We start from the raw sequence: 22932 nt of genomic DNA on the forward strand, positions 1-22932 counted from the left end.
ATGGGGAGTACCTGCTCATGGTAAAAGGATGCTTTGGGTTATGAAAATATTCTGGAATTAGATATTCACAATTATAGCACAATATTACAAATACACTAGAAACCCCTGAAACATACACTTTACAGTAATGCTTTTAAGGCTACCATAAAACATTACAAATTCTTTGACAGTGAATTGTGACAGAGTTTCGATATCCTGAAATTTTTCATTTTCTGTCTGTTTGACTCCAGAGCATTCAGAAGAAACCAGACTTTCAGAAACCTTCATATTACAATATGTGAATCAATTATTTTTCTTAAATTGTCTGAGATTACATCTTCAGTATTTATGAATTTAAAGTTCTTTTACTAAACATCAGACTGATATTGGACTATCAATGTGAGGGCTATCATACATTCCTGTACTGATTAAATGTTGAACTACTACACCAGTAATCTAATAAATAACTACTAATTCTAGCATTATGTTTTATGACATAGTACTTTGCTATTGACTAACTTCCTAACTGTGTCCTTTACTTCTTTGTTCCTGAGGCTGTAGATCAGGGGATTGAGCATGGGGATGATGACCGTGTAGAACACAGATGCTACTTTGACCATGAGCCATGAATTTTTGGAGTTAGGAACACAGTAGAGAAACAGGATGGTGCCATGGAAAATGGCAATGGCGGTCATGTGGGAGGCACAGGTGGAGAAGGCTTTATGGCGTCCCCCACGTGAGGGCATCTTCATGATTGTGATAAAAATGAAAACATAGGAAGTAAGAACAATCATCAGGCTGCTGCTTTCATTGAATGTGGCAGAGACTAAAATGATCTTCTGGTTAATGTAAGGGTCAGAGCAGGACACAGCCACAATGGCAGCATGCTCACAGACAAAGTTATTTATGACATTCGTTCCACAAAAAGTTAGGGTCAATAAAAAATATGTGTATGTTAGGGAACATGCTATGCTCCAAGAGTATGATGCAGCCACCAGCAAGGAGCAAAGTTTCTGGGACATGACCACTGTGTAGAGCAGAGGGTTACAAACAGCCACAAACCGGTCATAGGCCATCACGGCCAACATGAAGGTTTCCGTCACCACAAAGATGCAGGCAAAGAAGAATTGCATGATGCAGCCCATGAAGGAGATGGTCCTGTCTTCCACAACCAAGTTCTCCAGCAGTTTGGGCGTCACCGTGGTGGAATAACAGAAGTCAACTAAGGACAGGTGGCTGAGGAAAAAGTACATGGGGGTGTGGAGTTTGGGGTTGACCCTGATGATCACGATCATGCCCAGGTTCCCCAGCACAGTGACCGTGTAGATGGTCAGGAACACCAGGAACAGGGGCACCTGGAGGTCGGCATATTCGGAGAAGCCCAAGAGGGTAAAGGTGGCCTCAGCAGTCTGATTGCTTTGGATCCTACGGAAAACAAACAAATGAAAAAAATCCCTTCCTCGTGGACCAAAAAGGACCCTACTTCCCAAAGCAATCTATAGATTCAATGTCATTCTTATTAAAGTACCAATGGCATTTTTTTCACAGAATTGGATAAAAGCAAGTCTAAAGTTCACATAGAGCCAAAAATAAGTGCCTGAATAGCCAAAGTAATCCTTAACAAAGAGAAAATCCTGGACGCACATGTTTCCTAACTTTAAATTACACAACAAGGCTAGAAAAACAGCATAGTATTTTATAAAATTGACACATAGATCAATGGAACAGAACATAGAAATGAGAAATAAAACCAAATATTTCAACCAACTTGTCTTTGACAAAGCAAACAAAAACACACCCTGAGGAGACGACACCTTGTTCAGTAATGGTGCTCAGAAAATCAGATATACCAGAGAAAACCTAGATTCCTACTTCTCACAATGTACAAAACTTAACTCAAGATGGATTAAACACTTAAATGTAAGACCTGAAACAATAAAGATTATAGAAAGACACTGGAAAAACACTTCCAGACATTTGCGTAGGCAGAGAAGTTATGACTAAGTCCCCAAAAGCGAATGAAAAAAATAAATGAAAATTAACAAATGGGACTTCATTAAGCTAAAGTATTCTGTACAGCATAACAAATCATCAGAATAATAAATAAAGAACCTACAGAATGAGAAAAATATTCACAAACTATACATTTGACAAATGACTAATCTAGACTCTACAAGGAACTCAAACAAATCAGCAGGAAAGAACATGTTATCCAATTAAATGTGGGCAACATGAATAGACGTAACATAAACGTCTTAACATAATAATCAAGTAAATTAGGCAAAAGCTATGTTGATTGGTTTGATGTAACCAGTCAGATTATATATAAAAAAATCAACACATTGTACCCCACATATGCATAAGTGTATTCATGATCTATGTGTATTTGACTTAATAATAAAAAAAAAGAGTTCGAGAAAAAAATAGAAGATATACAAATGGCCAACAAACATGAAAAAAAGCTCAACATTACTAATCATCAGGAAAATGCAATTAAAACCACAGTCAGATTCCATCTAACCCGGTAAGAATGAGGGGCTATTATTAAAAAAGCAAAACCCAGACGCTGGTGCAGACACAGTGAAAAGGGACCCCTCCTATGCTGTTGGTGGGGATGTAAAATAGTAAAACTGCTAGGAATAGTAGTATGGAGATTCCTCAAAGAACTAAAAGTCGGCCTACCGTCGGATCCAGCAATCCCACTACTGAAAATCAACCCAAAGTTAAACAAGTCATTTTGTCAAGAACACACCTGCAATCGAATGTTTTCATTCCCCTGCAGTTCACAATATCAAACACATGGAATCAACCTACACGCCTACCAACTTATGAGTAGATTAAAAGAAATGTGGTATATGCTCAGCATGGAACAAAAAAAATGAAATGATGTCTTTTCATAAACTTGGATGGAAATGGAGCTCATTATCCTAAATTAAGTAACTCTGAAATAGAAAAGCAAATACTGAATGTACTTACTGTACTTACTGATAAATCAGAGTGATGCGATCAGTGTGCATGTTCATACAGAGGGGTATAATGGACTCAGAGTTGGGCAGGGTGGGAGCAGGGTGAGGGAAGAAAAATTACCCGTTGGGTACAACGTGCACTATTTTGGTGATGGTCCACTAAAAGCCCAGACTTTACTACTGTACAATCCACCTACCTAAGCAAAAGCCAATTGCATCCCTAGATTATTGAAATTTAAAAAGTTAGTGTTCTTGTCTATAACAATTACATAATGAATAAGAATATTTTTATGAATAGAATAATAAAAATTAAGACAGAACCAAAAAAAAAAGTATTTTCTGATATCTATCAAATAGTAAGGCTCACCGTCTTCATAGAGAGCTGGTGTCATGAGAAGGGCTCTAACTCCAGACAGAAACTTGAGTGAAGACATTTCTTTTGGCGTAAATATATGTCAGATGTCCCTATAGCTTCATCCCTGCCTACCCTAAGTTATGAGACAATTAACTTTAAATTATTAACAAATTATAAAATGTTAAGATCCCTGTAAAATGGTAAATTTAACACTTACTGCTTGTTTTATTTTTCCTGCAGAGCAACTCTTCACTCTTCTTACTCTCAGCATATTCTAGAGCTTTGCTGTACTAAGACCATAAACTTCTTCAGTCATGTTGAACTAATTTAAAAATTTTTGAGTGTTATTATTAATGGTGTATTATGCTATTCATTAGACAGGGATCACAAGAAAATATGTACATACTGTTCTGCAGTGATAAAATAACTGAACCAATAATAAATAAAAAGCTGTTCATTTTCCGAGGTGACAAATGTCAGAAGATGGGTAAGTGACAAATGGTAACAAGTATGAAAGTGCTGTATAATACAAATACATTTTAGGTTGTAGCAAAAACACATTCTTGATTTTATATCAACCTTAAAGCTTTGCTAAGACTGTAGCACATGCTAATTTACATTATTTTCATCTTATTATTTTTTTCTCCCTCTTGTAATGCTTTATTTTACCATCTCTTATTACAAGATAGTACTCATGGTTTCTTCTCTATATACAGAAACATTAAGTCTTTTTTTTTTTTTAGTTTTTGGCTGGGGCCAGATTTGAACACACCACCTAAGGTATATGGGGCCGGCACCCTACTCCTTTGAGCCACAAGTGCTGCCCCAGAAACATTAATTCTTGTGACTCACAGTTTCCATAAACTGCATCTTACCATTTACAGATTAGGTTGTTAACTTCACTACCCTCCTTAGGAATAGATTAGAGGAAATTTAAAGGTAAGGTCTTTTTAAAATATTATTTTCTCTTTGCCAAAGTGTTTATTTTACTGTGGAACCCAATGAGAAAGCCAGGCCTGATATTATTTGAAAGAAAGAAGAAATAAGGATAAATTGCCATCAGCTCTCTCTTGGTCAAACTTAGTGATTTGAGGGCACCTCAGCCTACACATGGGATAGACTCCAGCAAAGATAACTAGAAAATATTTTGCTTCTAAAATGAAATAAAGTAACTAAATAAACTCACCTAAACACAGAAGCACTTGAGTGACTCATTTACTGAAGGAAGTTTTTCTAAGATTAATGAGCTCCAAAAATGCTCCAGCTTTATATTCAATTAATAGAAACAGACCTGAAAACTGTAATAGGAACCAACAGTCTATTCCGTTAAATAATCCATATGTCACTTTCCCCCCAATCTGTTATGAAAACTCAGAGATAGAAGACATAATGGCACACCTACACAGAGTCCTGGCACCAACCTGTGTCACAGATACATGCCCCCAAGACTTTGGGGACCTGGGAACTAGAGAATACCACCAACATATTACCTCAGAGGCTACAATGTGAGCAATTAGATGTAACAATGTCCCAAGTGGTATTGTATATTAGTTTACTAAAGCCCTGGAGCATTTATTTGTATCATTAACTTTACTCAATTAATCTTTATACTAAATATATGTAGACTTTATATGAATGTGAAATAAAAATATGCAAGGAAAAAAATCAGCTATAAAACATATAGCTGTAAAATATTGTAGCCCTTATGGGAACTGCTATGGTGATTTCTCAAAAATGTAAAAATAGAACTACTGTTTCACACAGTCATCCCACTTTGGGGTATATACCCAAGAGACTCGCACTCAAGGTTTTGAAAAGATATCTATGCTGACCTGGTCACTGCAGCATTATCCACAATACCCAAAAATAGCCACGATGGCTAGACATTTAGATGGATCAGGAAAACGTGGTAATATAAACAATGGACTATTATTCAGTATTCAAAAAGAAGGAAACTTGCCATGTGGGACACCAGGGATATACCTGAGGACATTATGCTAAATTAAATAAATCAGTCATGGAGAACAAATACTTAATGATGGTGTTTATGGAAGGGATGTAAACTAGCCAAACTCATGGAATCAGAGAGTAGCAAGGAAGTTGCTACTTCCAAGGCCTACGGGAAGGAGAAAGTGGGTGTTGTTCACCCAAAATTTATGGGACGTAAATTTTCAATTACAAAAGATGAAAATGTTCTCGAGATCTGTTACATGTGTACCACATAGTGTACAATATATTTAAAAAATAATATTTTATAGACCAGAATTTTTAAAAAATGTAGTTGTTATGTTAAGTGGTCTTAATATAACAATATTTTGCAGAGTGGTAAGTACTTCATATGAGAAATTTCAAATGTTCAAATAGATATATGTAGATAAAGATTTCATGAGGAAAGGCAGTATTGACAGAGCATACCTTTATTTGGAAGCTATCTACATGAAAAATTTAAATATTAATAGAATTATCAGAAACAAAAATGAAAAGTTAATGACACACTAGTTTATGATATTGTAAAATGGAAAAAATATTTAATTATTTTGACTTAACTCTAACTAAAATCTAGCGCGCTTTTAATTACGAAAGTGGGCTACAAATCACTACTAGCAATATCCTAGTGTTGCTTTAGCCATAGAAATAACACTTGTGTTTATATTATTTGTATAAGCAAATCTATCTAAAAAGATTGTTACATTCATCCCTATTTAAAATTATAGTAGTTAATACATATGTATGTAGTTATTATAAACTAATGCATGGATAATAAATCACAATTATTACTCTCTAAAAATTTATTGTTTTAATATTTGGTAATTTTATATAAATATGTTTGATTTACATGTCCATGTATTTTAATTTTAAATATTTTTCTTAAAATATTTTACCTGCTTCACTACACTATTAAAAGAGTTTCTGATGAAACCAAGTTATTACAGAAACTTAGTAAATTCCATGGTAACTATGAGGAACTGATGCAACTTGCAGCAAAGAAAGAGATACGGAAAATATAACAATCAACGTTAGAAAGACTGCTTCAATAAACATCTAAAAATGTCTGGAGATAGATTAGTGCATGAGATGTTTAGGAAAAGGCAAGATTTAAAAACAAAATGATCTTCCTGCTTTTTAAAAATGTCTTTTTTTAATTGAATAATCTGAGTGTGTAAATTATTATTTAGTTTGCATTTCATTTTTTTAAATTTCAGAATATTACAGGGGCATACATGTTTGGGTTGTGTAATTTTCCTTTGTACATTTTAAGTTCTATATGTAGGTGTGCCCTTCACTCAGAATATGTGCCCTGCAGCAGTAGGCGTAAATTGCCCAACCCTTCCTATCCCCTCCCACCTTCATGATTACCACTGAGTTCCACTTTCATAGGTGTTGATCGACTGGTTTCGATTTAGTATTGAGTACATGTAGTGTTTGTTGTTCCATCCTTGGGATACTTCACACAGAAATATTGTCTTCGTTTCCATCCAGGTTGATACAAAAGACACCAGATCACCATTTCTTTCAGTATATATAACTTTGGAATATTTCATGAGATTATCATCTACCCATTTTTTTTTTTTTATGAATTGACTATACACGTCACCTTTAATTTCATTTTCTATTCTTGCTGTTTTGTTTTTGTTTTTTGAGACAAGATTTCATTCTGTCGCTCAGGCTAGAGAGCAGTGGAGTCCTCATAGCCCACAGCAACGGGGCTCAAGTGACTGTCTTGACTCAGCCTCTGAGTAGCTTGCACTACGGGTGTGCATCACCATGCCCCACTAATTTTTCTACTTTTTGCATAGACAGGGTCTTGCTATATTGCTGAGCCTGAACTTGAACTTCTGACCTCAAGTGATCTTTGCACCTCGGCCTCCAAAAGTGCTAGGGTTAAAGGCAGGAGCTACAGTTCCAAGCTATAGCTGAATATTCTTAGTAATTATTTGTAATATATGGATGTATATATATGTATACAAACATATTTGGAATAATTGATAACTCATACTGCTGTTATAAGTCCCAGTTGCACCAAACTCGCTGAGGTTAGCCAAGGTACTTCAGCTAATTTTAGTAGGATTGACAAAAATCAACTGATCAAAAATAAGAATGACAATTGCCTAATGTTATGCACCAATGAAATTTTGTGTTATTTTGTTATGGATCAATATATAATTTACAGGCAAAGCAAGATTGGTGTGAAAGACAAATTCAGACTTAGAAATAGCTATTTCTGAAATATCGAACTTTATATATTTTTAAATCTTGTGCATAATGACCAGATAATATTTATATTAACCAACAAAATATAACCAAACAATATTCTTGACTTTGTGTAGCAAAGATATGCCTTATCTGCATTTATCGTGTAATATTCATTATTTGTTATTTTATTTAATAATAATAAATGTTTGTTTAAAATACAGTGTTATTACTAAATAAAATCATAAATATTGAATATTACATGATAAGTGCAGATCAGGCATATCTTTGCCACACAAAGTTCAGAACAAATGTTTATTTAAAATACAGTGTCTGTGGCTCAGTGCCCAAGGCTCAGTTGTTAGGGGGCCAGTCATATACACTGAGGCAGGTGGGTTCAAATCCATCCTGGGGCTGCTAAATAACAATGACAACTGCAACAACAACAACAACAAAAAATAGCTAGGCATTGTGGCAGGCGTCCCCGCTACTTGGGAGGCTGAGGCAAGAGAATCACTAAAACCCAAGAGTCTGAGGTTGCTGTGAGCTGTGACACTATGGAACTCTACCAAGGGTGGCATAGAGAGACTCTGTCTCAAATAATAATAATAATAATATACAATGTCTGTGTTGAACATCCCTTAGTTTGCTTTATTGCATTTGACGTATTCACCCTCGTAGTAAGCTAAGAAGTTTCAGAACAACTCTATAAGCCCATTCTCCAAAGCCAATGAGGATTGTGCACTAACAGGAAATCTTTCCACAATAAAATCTGAGCTTAAGGACTTAATTTCAATATTCACAGATGTAATTATCTTGTTGCTTTTTTGTTTTATAGCTAATCAACTAAACTTTAGATGACACCAATGTTGAATAATCGGGCAACTGACAGTTACATGAAAAGAACCCTACTACTTGAAAAAAAATTCAAATTGTTATAAATTCTAGAACTTTTGGACAGTTCTCCACACTGTTCATGAAAATGAGTGAGTAAATCTTACGGACTTTACAATGCGTGACAAGATAATTTGTTACTGATTAATTTCCTGACCGTATCTTTTACTTCTTTGTTCCTGAGGCTGTAGATCAGGGGATTGAGCATGGGGATGACGACCGTGTAAAAGACAGACGCTACTTTGACCATGAGCCATGAATTTTTGGAGTTAGGAACACAGTAGAGAAACAGGATGGTGCCATGGAAAATGGCAATGGCGGTCACGTGGGAGGCACAGGTGGAGAAGGCTTTATGGCGTCCCCCACGTGAGGGCATCTTCATGATTGTGATAAAAATGAAAACATAGGAAGTAAGAACAATCATCAGGCTGCTAATTTCATTAAATGTGGCAGAGACTAAAATGATCTTCTGGTTAATGTAAGGGTCAGAGCAGGACACAGCCACAATGGCAGCATGCTCACAGACAAAGTTATTTATTATATTATTTCCTCTGAAAGATAATTCCAGGAGAAAGTAGGTAAGTGTCAGGGAACAGGCTATCCCCCAAGAGTATGACACAGCCACCAGCAAGGAGCAAAGCTTCTGGGACATGACCACTGTGTAGAGCAGAGGGTTACAAACAGCCACAAACCGGTCATAGGCCATCACAGCCAACATGAAGGTTTCCGTCACCACAAAGATGCAGGCAAAGAAGAATTGCATGATGCAGCCCGTGAAGGAGATGGTCCTGTCTTCCACAACCAAGTTCTCCAGCAGTTTGGGTGTCACCGTGGTGGAATAACAGAAGTCAACAAAGGACAAGTGGCTGAGGAAAAAGTACATGGGGGTGTGGAGTTTGGGGTTGACCCTGATGATCATGATCATGCCCAGGTTCCCCAGCACAGTGACCGTGTAGACGGTCAGGAACACCAGGAACAGGGGCACCTGGAGGTCAGCGTATTCGGAGAAGCCCAAGAGGGTAAAGGTGGCTGCGGCAGTGGCTCCGGAAGTGTGATTTTCTTGGTTCCTAGGACAAAATAAGAAAGTGATTCAGAGAAGTGAGAAACAAAATTGGGATAAGATGAATTAAAGCAAAGATATGGCAAAGAGCCTTATTGATTATTCCTAAAGAGGGCTATGGAAAATACTTGGTCTTAATGATTACATTATTTCAGAAGCTAGAATTCACTAATATTATAGGAATAGAGCAAATATAAAATTGGTATAAATAGAATAATAAAAGATGGGAGTCCTGAGGGAAAGAAACTAAGTCAATTTGCTCTGATATATTTTAAACAATCAGACTCAGTATCTTCAGAGGCAACTGGCTTCATGCAAATGGCCAATCTTGCTTTGTCTATGAACCGGAGTTCAGTAAAAATGCTATTCTTGAAAGAAATAGTTTTCGTAAGTTCAATGATTTCTTCTTTTTCTCACCTTTTAAATTTGAGAACTTAGTACTCAAAAGAGAAAGTAAGAAAAGTAATGACTCACTGAAATGGTCATTACTTTTTTCTTTTTTTAGCTATTTCTAAATTCCTCTTTCCAGTGAACTTCTGACACTTAATCACACACTTCCCTCCATTCATTTTACAACTGCCTTGTAAAGGAACAATGCCCTTCATCATCCAGTTACCTAGTTATTGAAAATTAGGCAAATCTGTTGCCTCTTCTCTGGGTATCATAACATCCAGCATTAGAATGATTTGGGAGCCTAAGCAAACAACAGTATGTCCAGACCACATTTACTATCCCAGAGACCAGCATTTCAGCTCAGGCGGTCGGTTTGTTCTATCTCAGATCCTCCAATACTAGACATTGCTTTTCAAGAAATTGCTAAAGTTTTCACTTGTGTATGGATTATTTTGCATTAATTTGTTTCCATAAACATATATTTTCTTTTCAATGACTTGTTCTCTTAATTTTATCTATTCCAACAATTTTATCTTCACTTTATTTTTTACAATCATGGTTATACTGTTAACTGTGTCATTATAAATAACTATAAACTCTGCGAAATATCAATTACTTGAAAATCTGGTGAAATTAATATCAATTACTTGAAAATCTGGTGAAATTATACATATAGTACTTATTTGTTATCATTTACTATTTTAACATTGTTGCTCCACAATAAAATACAATTAACATATGCAAATATTAAGTCCTAGGACTTAGTAGGTATTCAACAGCATTTGTTGAATACATGAGGATATGTGTGAATAAATGGAGTCCTGGCATATAATATACATGTGTGGGGTAGAATTTTATAATAATACTAATAAGGACGTTGTTGTTGTTATATTAGAACCACATTGTAACCTCACAACACACTGAGATGCATGTTAGTCCTATGATACAAGGAGCTCATGAAAATTTAAGGATCCTAAAATTAGTATGAACTAAGAATAATTAGGAGAAAATGATGCATTGGATTATATTTTAACTGTTCTGCATTTCATCAAAATAACTCAATTGCCCTTTTCTACTATTGCAATCCAGTGTCACATCACAACTGCTTACTGAGTACTCAGTATAAAGAAAATACAATTTCCCACAAAATTGTTTAAAAATAATATACCTTATCCCAAGCCAAAAGTGAATGCTCTCTAGTTTTCACTGGAGTTATGATGATTTTATCTTCCAAGATGTACAGCATTTATTATTTACATATATATACATTTTTCTTCAATTTCTCCTTTAGATTAATTTAATTTGCTAAATGTAATTTGATCTTTTGAATTTATTATTACTTCCTAAGTGCATTTCCTGTTTTACATAAACTAATTGACATTCCTATAACTGAACACATTTTTTTCGATTTCTCAAGTTCATTGCAAAATCTGTATTTGTTCCCTGTGATTGCTCTAACGAAAGATGATCATCCTAGGGTTTAAAGGGAAATAATTGTCATCAAGAAAGCATACATTTCATATATATATGGCTCATTCTCACACATCTTTTCCACCTGTGTAACTTTTCAACCCACTTCTTACACTCGATTTATAACAGAGTTGGCACCAAATTTCACAATCTTCTGTTTAACCCAAGAAGTTTCACCCACAATCACCTGAATGAGACCTCAAGGTGCTGTGTACATTCTGGCCCTCCTTTCTGGTGACATCTATTCTGGCTATACATTGCACATTGGCTATGTACTCAGCACTATAATAAGCATATTCAAAGATGTAAGATTATAAAACACAGGCCCTGGCAAGAATTAATTGCAAACAATACAATGTTGCAAGCAATTCTTAATAGGTTTTTTTTCGGGGGGGGGCAAGAATAGAGTGCTGCAATAGTAGAAAAATAGCTCACTCTAATCTTGAATTGCTGGACTCAAGAAATCCTTCTGCCTCAGACTCCAAAGCTGTTAAAACTACAGGCTTGTGACACCACACCCAGCTAACTTATTACTTTTTAAAACTAAAGTTTGTACACAGAAATAAAGAGAAATATATTATGATTTAAAATAGTCAAAATATTTCCTGTTAAGGCAGAGAAATTAATAACAAATATGGTAAAAGATAATGAATCAAATATTTCTAGTTAGAACTAAAGGGTTAGTTAATATGGCAGCCATATTTACAAATGGGTTTCCCTCCTGCAAATTGGAACACATTGTTTTCCTTATAAAATAAAATAGAGTACAAATTAAAGCAACTCACCTCAGCGGAGAACAATTTGACTTATTCATTTACTGAAACTTCTTTGTAAATTTAATATAATCTAGGAAACTTCCTGTTAAGAAGTCAACTTTTATGTTTTAAATAATAGCAAACCTGAAGAAAAGTGGCAAGAGTCTACAGTGTATTTCAATAATGTTTTAAGGAAATGATTTCTTCCTCTAGCTCTTTCAAAATAAACTCAGCAAGAACAGAAAGAAAAAGAGAGCAAAAAGCTGACTCCTGGCATTAACCTGCCTCAAGCATATATGCCGCTGAGGCCTTGGGGATGTTCCCTCTAGAGAGGATAATTGAAGTATTGCCTTAAAGGCCACGAATCAAGCAATGAGACAAAACAATGCCTCGTGTGACATTCTGGTTGCAAGTAATTTATTCTAAAAATTGGGGAATGATTTCATCACCAACTTTAATTCTATGATCTTCTTTAAATATGTTGAACCAGAGATAAGACATTTGACTGTAAATATTTATAAAATACAAAAAAGTACAAAAGAAAAAAATCAGCTATTGGGAAAAAAGTCAGAAATACCTACTCTTAATCTTTGTTCTATTTCTGGTTTTCTGGGTATCATATGTGTTAGTGTTCATACAAATACAAACCTTATGCAAGTACCATAGTTACATAGTTTGTTATACCTTTTAAATGTACCATTGTACTGTGAGCTTCATTTTAACATAACAAATAGCTAACTCTATACGAAATCAGCACATTGTACCCAGAAATGCATTAATGTATACATGATCTATGTGTTTATGATTTAATTTTAAATAGTAAAAAAGAACCGTAACAAACAGCTATTCAACTTCTATGACTAGCTGTTCAAATTTCCTTCAAGTAAATGTGATGTGCAATATTAATATATTAGATACGTATTTCAGTGATTCTCAAAATTCACTGAATTTTGTTAGAAATACAGGCTCGGCACCCCGTAGCACAGTGGTTACGGCATCAGCCACATACACCAAGGGTGGCAGGTTCAAACCCAGCCCAGGCCCACTAAACAACTGCAACAAAAAAATAGCTGGGCATTGTGGTGGGTGCCTGTAGTCCCAGCTACTTGGGAAGCTGAGGCAAGAGAATCGCTTAAGTCCAAGAGTTTGAGGTTGCTGTGAGCTGTAACATCATAGCACTCTACATAGAGGATGACATAGTGAGACTTTGTCTCAAAAAAAAGAAAAAAAAAGAAATATATATGTAAATACATCAATAGAATACCAGAAACTGAACTCAACAGTATATTAAAAGCACATCAAAAATAAATCACCATACCATAATCAAGTAAGTTTCATTCCAGAAATGAGATATGAAAACCAATAAACATGATTCAACACATAACTATAATTAAAACCAAAAACCATTTGTTCATCTAAATAGATGTAGAAAAAGCACAACAAAAGATATAATCAACTATAGAGTGTGAGACAATATTCACAAGCTATCCATCTGACAAAGATAAAATTTGTAGAATATATAAAGAATTCAAACAGATCAGCCAGAAAAAAAAAAATGACATAATTAACAAGTTGTTAAAAAAAATGAACCAACATTTTTCAAAGAAGAGAAACAAATTTCCAACAAACATATAAAAAAAGGTACTCAACATCACTAATCCATTAGGGAAATGCAAATTAAAACACCAATGATATGTGTGTACCACTTTACCACTTTCAGAATGGTCATTACCAAAAACAAAGGCAAATCTTATACATTGTTGATGGAATATAAAATGTATAACCATTATGGAAAATAATATAAAGATTTCCCAAATTAGTAAAAGTAGATCTACCATTTGATCCAGCCATCCACTACTGGGCATCAACCCAAAGGAAAATAAGACATTTTATAAAAAAGACAACTACATCTGTACATTTATCACAGCACAATTCACAATTGCAAAGATAGGGAACCAGACTCAGTCTCTACTAACGACGAGTAGATAAAGAAAACATGGTATGTGCGCGTGTGTGTGTGTGTGTGTGTACACATACACGTATGTACACACACATTATGGAATACTACTTAGCCATCAGAAAGAGCGAAAAAATGCCCTTTGTAGCAAACTGGGTGGAAATGGAAACCATTATTCTAAATGAAGTAACCAAGGAACAGAAAACAAAGTATCACATGTTCTCTCATCAATGGGAGCTTATGGGTATGCATGGTCATCCAGAGTGGCTTAGTGGACACTGGATGTGCATGGTCATCCCGAGTAGCTTAGTGGACATTGGACATGCATGGTCATCCAGAGTGACTCAGTGGACACTGGAGGCTCAGGGGGCTCATGAGGGTGGAAGAGTGATACAGGATGAAAAAGTAGCTGTGGGGTACAAGGTACACTATTTAAGTGACAGCTATATTAAAAGCCAACCACTTGTACCTCCTAAATCTCTTTAAATAAAAAGTACAAAATGTTAATAAAAATGGCATATGAATGCACTTTAGAAAAGGAAAAAATCATAAGCAAATTAAAACATAACCAATGTCCATAATCCATAATCATAAACTTTCAAATTAAAGTTATAATGCAATATTATGAATTAAGTAAATGAGTAGAAATCATAAAGTCTAATACTAAGGGCTGATGAGGAAATGGATCATAGTTTGGAGCTTTAAAATATTACTATTAGAAGTATAAATTGAAACAATCCCTTTAAAAATTGAGACTTAAATGCACAATATTTCTCAGTATAAACCACATTTTAATGAGCATTTAAGTTTACTGTAATGGTATAAATGCCTAAAACCAAAACATCCCAAATGTCCTCCATGGTAGGCAGAATTAAATATATATATAGAGAGAGAGAGAGAGAGATATAGATAGATATATAGGAAACATATATGCCATGAAATATTAAATAGAAATAAAATTGAACAAACTGTAAATACAATCATGCATAGCTTAAACATCAATACCCCTGAAACATATCATCAGGTGATTTCATCACTGGGCAGACATCATAGATGTCCTTACACAGACCCAGACAGTAAAACCGACTGTACATCTGGCCATGTGGTATAGCCTACTTCTCCTCAACTACAAACCTCATGCTGCCATAAAGAATATAGGCAGCTGAAACACAATAGTAAGTATTTGTTGTATTTAAACATATATAAACATAGAAAAGGTACAGCAAAAATACAGTATTATAATCTTCTGAGTTCACCATCATATACACGGCATCTCTGTCACAGACTGAAACGTCATTAGGGATGATGTTATACACAATAACATAAATGATCTGTGAAGTCATAATGTTCCCTTTATGAAAATCAGAGACACAGGATGCAAACTACATAATTTCTTTCATAAAAAGTCTGCAAAGATGGACTATTAATTTGTTTTTTGAGAGGCATAGAGAGTGAATCAAGGAAAAGGAAAAGTATCATTAGGATAAAAGACATACTTTTGGCTGTTGTTTGGAGTCAGAGGAAAGGGTTTGGGACTGGCTTCTGGGGTCCTGGTAATGTTCCATTTATCACTTGGGAGTTACATAGATTTTTGTATATATTTGAAGTTTAAAATGAAGACGTTAGAGAGGTTTGCAAATGTTGCACTTTGCAAAGAGTTAAATTTTCGAGCCGAGTAACAGCTTCCTTGCATCTGGGCACCGTGAGTCTGGGGAGATAGGACTCCAGGCATCTCTGGCTGGTGGGAACTGCCTATCATCACTCCTATGAGGATACAGGGAGTCAGCGAGAGACTTCTGGACCCCAAGAGGAGGACTAAAACAGTGGAAAACCGGCAAGTGGTCGCGTGTGTTCAACCCGTCTAAACCCGCCCACAACTGTAAGTTCAGTAGCAGCGAGACTGCAAACCAGAAAGGCCTTACCTGTGAACTCTTTTGATGTCCTTGGACTTGGCACTGAGTTGAACTGCCTTGGGGAAGGCCTGAGTGGGAGTGCGGAGAACTTTGGCCGTTGTCTAGGGTCCCAGTCTGAGCCGCTGAGCCAGACGGAGCTAATAGTGTTTGGCGGTGGGTCACACGGATCCATTGTCAGTGATCTGCCCCGGCAAGCTCCGCCCTCAGGGTAGCAGAGCTAGAAACGGGTGGGAGCTGGTAACCCAGCAACCAAGTAGCCTAAGGGTGGGGTCTGAGCCGCCTTGCAGCCCTAACCCTCAGGGGCAGAGTGAGACCGGTTTTGGCACACTGAGTAAGTGGATAGCCACTTCAGCAGTGATTCCAGCGAGAAAGCTGGGAAAGCTTCTGCTCAGCAAGTTTACAAGTTCAAAGTGCCTTTTAAGTGGGCTGAAGAGAGATTTAGGGTGTCTACCTGCTGGGGTTTGAGAAATCAGCAGCCTCCAGTCGTATCAGAACTGTGACTAACATCTCATACCCCAAAAGACCACGTGTTGCCCAGACAATATTCAACAACATATACAAACTGCTTTGTTTTTGGTTGTGTATTTTTTTTTCTTTTTTTTTTTTTTTTGTCTGGTTGGGTTTTTTTGTTTGTTTATTTTGACGTTGTTGATGTTCTTTTGTTTCTTAATTTCAATCTTTTCCATACAGATCCCTTTTTCTTTCTCAATTTTTCTAGTTTAATTATAATTTCCCATTGCTGCCTTTTTTAATAACTACAACTTCATTTTTGCTAGTGTTTCTACCGCTATCACTTGGTTTTTCACCCAATTTTATCGCCATAAAGTTTTCTGTTTGCTTGTTTTGGTTTGATTTATAGCATTTTTGTCTTTCCTCTCTACTTGGTGGAGGTGGGGTACTGTGTCTGACCAGGTTAGCAAAGAGCTGCTGACCTCAAGGGAACCACCCAACTGGGCACCCAACCCCCAGAAGGTGGGGTTTTTTAAGGTTGTGTCAAAGTACCCTACTGTACACCTATATTGCCCTGTCTCCCTCTTTCTGTGCCTCTCTTCTTTTTGTCAATATTCCTTATCCCTACCCCCTCTCCTTTCTCTATCTTTCTTTTTTTTCTTATCACTCGGTCATCCTTTCTTTCATCCCTTTTTTGCTCTTCAACCTTCTCACCTTTCTGGTCCTGTAACCCTTAGTCCACAGGCACAAGAACTTAAAGAGCAGGAGGAAGTGAAAGGAAAATTAGGGCAAGGAAACAGATAAAAGAAATCACTCATGAGGAAGAATCAGCAGAAAACTCCAGGCAACATGAAGAACCAGTCCAGAACAACCCCGCCAAGGGACCATGAGGTAGCTACTGCAGAGGATTCCACCTATACAGAAATGTTAGGAATGACAGAAAGGGAATTTAGAATACACATGTTGAAAACAATGAAAGAAATGATGGAAACAATGAAGGAAACTGCTAATAAAGTGGAAAATAACCAAAAGGAAATCCAAAAACAGAATCAAATCAGAGATGAACGATATGAAGAATACAAAAAGGATATAGCAGAGCTGAAGGAAATGAAACAGTCAATCAGGGAACTTAAAGATGCAATGGAAAGTATCAGCAACAGGTTAGACCATGCAGAAGAAAGAATTTCAGAGGTAGAAGACAAAGTTTTTGAGATAACTCAGATAGTAAAAGAGGCAGAAAAGAAGAGAGAGAAAGCAGAACGTTCACTGTCAGAATTATGGGACTTTATGAAACGTTCCAACATACGAGTTATAGGAATTCCAGAAGGGGAAGAAGAATGCCCCAGAGGAATGGAAGCCATACTAGAGAATATTATAAAAGAAAATTTCCCAAACATCACCAAAGATTCTGACACACTGCTTTCAGAGGGCTATCGGACCCCAGGTCGCCTCAACTCTAACCGAGCTTCTCCAAGACACATTGTGATGAACCTGTCCAAAGTCAAGACAAAAGAAAAGATTCTGCAAGCTGCCAGGAGTAAGCGCCAGTTGACCTACAGGGGCAAATCCATCAGAGTGACCTCAGACTTCTCTAATGAAACTTTCCAAGCAAGAAGACAATGGTCATCTACCTTTAATCTACTTAAACAGAACAATTTTCAGCCCAGAATTCTGTACCCTGCTAAGCTAAGCTTCAAAATTGATGGAGAAATCAAATCATTTACGGATATACAAACATTGAGGAAATTCACCACAACAAGACCAGCTCTACAGGGAATACTTCAACCTGTTCTGCACACTGACCACCACAATGGATCAGCAGCAAAGTAAGAACTCAGAAATCAAAGGACAGAACCTAACCTCCACACTGATGCAAAAGATAAAACTAAGCAATGGACTCTCACCAAATAAGACGAATAGAATACTACCACACTTATCAATTATCTCCATAAATGTTAATGGCTTGAATTCCCCACTGAAGAGACATAGATTGGCTGACTGGATTAAAAAACACAAGCCATCCATTTGCTGTCTGCAAGAAACACACCTGGCTTCAAAAGACAAATTAAAGCTCCGAGTCAAGGGTTGGAAGACAATTTTTCAGGCAAATGGAATTCAGAAGAAAAGAGGAGTTGCAATCTTATTTTCAGATACATGTGGATTTAAAGCAACTAAAGTCAAAAAAGACAAAGATGGTCACTTTATATTGGTCAAGGGAAAACTACAACAAGAAGACATTTCAATTCTAAATATCTATGCACCAAATTTAAATGCTCCCAGATTCTTGAAACAGACCTTACTCAGTCTGAGCAATATGATATCTGATAATACCATCATAACAGGGGACTTTAACACACCTCTTACAGAGCTGGACAGATCCTCTAATCAGAAATTAAACAAAGATATAAGAGATTTAAATGAGACCCTAGAACAATTATGCTTGATAGACGCATATAGAACACTCCACCCCAAAGATAAAGAATATACATTCTTCTCATCACCCCATGGAACATTCTCCAAAATTGATCATATCCTGGGACACAAAACAAATATCAACAGAATCAAAAAAATTGAAATTTTACCTTGTGTCTTTTCAGACCATAAGGCACTAAAGGTGGAACTCAACTCTAACAAAAATGCTCGACCCCATCCAAAGGCATGGAAATTAAACAATCTTCTGTTGAATAACAGATGGGTGAAGGAAGAAATCAAACAGGAAATCACTAACTTCCTTAAGCATAACAACAATGAAGACACAAGCTACCAAAACCTGTGGGATACTGCAAAAGCAGTTTTGAGAGGAAAATTCATCGCTTTAGATGCCTACATTCGAAAAACAGACAGAGAGCACATCAACAATCTCACAAGAGACCTTATGGAATTGGAAAAAGAAGAACAATCTAAGCCTAAACTCAGTAGAAGAAAAGAAATCTCCAAAATCAAATCAGAGATCAATGAAATTGAAAACAAAAGAATCATTCAGAAAATTAATGAAACAAGGAGTTGGTTTTTTGAAAAAATAAATAAAATAGATAAACCATTGGCCAGACTAACTAGAAATAGAAAAGTAAAATCTCTAGTAACCTCAATCAGAAATGATAAAGGGGAAATAACAACTGATCCCACAGAGATACAAGAGATCATCTCTGAATACTACCAGAAACTGTATGCCCAGAAATTTGACAATGTGAAGGAAATGGATCAATATTTGGAATCACACCCTCTCCCTAGACTTGGCCAGGAAGAAATAGACCTCCTGAACAGACCAATTTCAAGCACTGAGATCAAAGAAACAATAAAAAAGCTTCCAACTAAAAAATGCCCTGGTCCAGATGGCTTCACTCCAGAATTCTATCAAACCTTCAAGGAAGAGCTTATTCCTGTACTGCAGAAATTATTCCAAAAAATTGAGGAAGAAGGAATCTTCCCCAACACATTCTATGAAGCAAACATCACCCTGATACCAAAACCAGGAAAAGACCCAAACAAAAAGGAGAATTTCAGACCAATCTCACTCATGAATATAGATGGAAAAATTCTCAACAAAATTCTAGCCAATAGATTACAGCTTATCATCAAAAAAGTCATTCATCATGATCAAGCAGGCTTCATCCCAGGGATGCAAGGCTGGTTCAACATACGCAAGTCCATAAACGTTATCCACCATATTAACAGAGGCAAAAATAAAGATCACATGATCCTCTCAATAGATGCAGAAAAAGCATTTGATAAAATCCAGCATCCTTTTCTAATTAGAACACTGAAGAGTATAGGCATAGGTGGCACATTTCTAAAACTGATTGAAGCTATCTATGACAAACCCACAGCCAATATTTTACTGAATGGAGTAAAACTGAAAGCTTTTCCTCTTAGAACTGGAACCAGACAAGGTTGTCCTCTGTCACCTTTACTATTCAACATAGTGCTGGAAGTTCTAGCCAATACAATTATGCAAGACAAGGAAATAAAGGGAATCCAAATGGGAGCAGAGGAGGTCAAACTCTCCCTCTTTGCTGACGACATGATCTTATACTTAGAGAACCCCAAAGACTCAACCACAAGACTCCTAGAAGTCATCAAAAAATACAGTAATGTTTCAGGATATAAAATCAATGTCCACAAGTCAGTAGCCTTTGTATACACCAATAACAGTCAACAGGAGAAGCTAATTAAGGACACAACTCCCTTCACCATAGTTTCAAAGAAAATGAAATACCTAGGAATATACCTAACAAAGGAGGTGAAGGACCTCTATAAAGAAAACTATGAACTCCTCAGAAAGGAAATAGCAGAGGATATTAACAAATGGAAGAACATACCATGCTCATGGATGGGAAGAATCAACATTGTTAAAATGTCTATACTTCCCAAAGCAATCTACCTATTCAATGCCATTCCTATCAAAGTACCTACATCGTACTTTCAAGATTTGGAAAAAATGATTCTGCGTTTTGTATGGAACCGGAAAAAACCCCGTATAGCTAAGGCAGTTCTTAGTAACAAAAATAAAGCTGGGGGCATCAGCATACCAGATTTTAGTCTGTACTACAAAGCCATAGTGCTCAAGACAGCTTGGTACTGGCACAAAAACAGAGACATAGACACTTGGAATCGAATTGAACACCAAGAAATGAAACTAACATCTTACAACCACCTAATCTTCGATAAACCAAACAAGAACTTACCTTGGGGGAAAGACTCCCTATTCAATAAATGGTGTTGGGAGAATTGGATGTCTGCGTGTAAAAGACTGAAACTGGACCCACACCTTTCCCCACTCACAAAAATTGATTCAAGATGGATAAAGGACTTAAATTTAAGGCACGAAACAATAAAAATCCTCAAAGAAAGCATAGGAAAAACACTGGAAGATATTGGCCTGGGGGAAGACTTCATGAAGAAGACTGCCATGGCAATTGCAACAACAACAAAAATAAACAAATGGGACTTCATCAAACTGAAAAGCTTCTGTACAGCTAAGGTGACGATAACCAAAGCAAAGAGACAACCCACACAATGGGAAAGGATATTTGCATATTTTCAATCAGACAAAAGCTTGATAACCAGGATCTATAGAGAACTCAAATTAATCCACATGAAAAAAGCCAACAATCCCTTATATCAATGGGCAAGAGACATGAATAGAACTTTCTCTAAAGACGACAGACGAATGGCTAACAAACACATGAAAAAATGTTCATCATCTCTATATATTAGAGAAATGCAAATCAAAACATCCCTGAGATATCATCTAACCCCAGAGAGAATGGCCCACATCACAAAATCTCAAAACTGCAGATGCTGGCGTGGATGTGGAGAGAAGGGAACACTTTTACACTGCTGGTGGGACTGCAAACTAGTACAACCTTTCTGGAAGGAAGTATGGAGAAACCTCAAAGCACTCAACCTAGACCTCCCATTCGATCCTGCAATCCCATTACTGGGCATCTACCCAGAAGGAAAAAAATCCTTTTATCATAAGGACACTTGTACTAGACTGTTTATTGCAGCTCAATTTACAATCGCCAAAATGTGGAAACAGCCTAAATGCCCACCAACCCAGGAATGGATTAACAAGCTGTGGTATATGTATACCATGGAATACTATTCAGCCATTAAAAAAAATGGAGACTTTACATCCTTCGTATTAACCTGGATGGAAGTGGAAGACATTATTCTTAGTAAAGCATCACAAGAATGGAGAAGCATGAATCCTATGTACTCAATCTTGATATGAGGACAATTAATGACAATTAAGGTTATGGGGGGGGAAGCAGAAAGAGAGAGGGAGGGAGTGGGGTGGGGCCTTAGTGTGTGTCACACTTTATGGGGGCAGGACATGATTGCAAGAGGGACTTTACCTAGCAATTGCAATCAGTGTAACTGGCTTATTGTACCCTCAATGAATCCCCAACAATAAAAAAAAAAAGAAAAAAAAAAAAAAAAGAGTTAAATTTTCATCACAAACGTAACAGAAAATGAGTGGGTGATTCTAAGCTGGGGATTGCAATACAATGATTTTACATCCCAAAGAAATCTAAGTGAATAATCTACTGTGAATGGCTTTTAAAAGTGTCTTAGTATACATTTTGTGTTGTTATAACAGTACTGAGGACTGAGTAATTTTAAGAGAAAGTAAATATATTTCTTACAGTACTGGAGGCTGAGAAGTTAGATATGAAAGTGCCACCATCCGGTGAGGGCCTTCATGCCGCATTATGTGTGGCCCCGAGTGGAAAAGGGGACAGCAGGAGCCTACAGGCATGAGGGAAGGAGGGCCCAATTCATCCTTTCTGACTGGCACCTGCTACAATAACTAATTCACCCTTAAATAACAGCATCAATCTATCCATGAAAGCAAAGCCCTCCATTCTTCATCAGCTCTGAAAGGTCCGACCTCTCAGCATTGTTGCCTTGGGAGACACATTCAAGCCATAACACTAAGGTTAAAAAATAAAATAGTAGATAAATTTGGCGTTAATTTCTTAATACTGATATAATGACGATGGCTCCGAAATGGAGATCTACTTTGGAGATAGAAAGAACATG

At 36.5% G+C, this 22932-nt stretch overlaps 2 protein-coding genes across 2 annotated transcripts; both read right to left on the reverse strand.

Annotated features, from left to right (window-relative positions):
- Positions 1-461: 461 nt before the first annotated feature.
- LOC128564341 (olfactory receptor 5D13-like) lies at positions 462-4515 on the reverse strand. The gene is made up of 2 exons (XM_053559839.1): positions 4487-4515; positions 462-1404 (listed from the first exon to the last, which is right to left on the reverse strand). Exons 1-2 carry the CDS (start codon positions 4513-4515, stop codon positions 462-464), a joined length of 972 nt encoding a protein of 323 aa, XP_053415814.1.
- Positions 4516-8497: 3982 nt separating this feature from the next.
- LOC128564342 (olfactory receptor 5D18-like) lies at positions 8498-22600 on the reverse strand. The gene is made up of 2 exons (XM_053559840.1): positions 22536-22600; positions 8498-9452 (listed from the first exon to the last, which is right to left on the reverse strand). The coding sequence occupies exons 1-2, from the start codon at positions 22598-22600 to the stop codon at positions 8498-8500; spliced, it is 1020 nt and encodes a 339-aa protein (XP_053415815.1).
- Positions 22601-22932: the final 332 nt, after the last annotated feature.

Source organism: Nycticebus coucang, chromosome 14 (genome assembly GCF_027406575.1).
Source record: "Nycticebus coucang isolate mNycCou1 chromosome 14, mNycCou1.pri, whole genome shotgun sequence".
NCBI classification, from domain to species: Eukaryota; Metazoa; Chordata; class Mammalia; order Primates; family Lorisidae; genus Nycticebus; species Nycticebus coucang.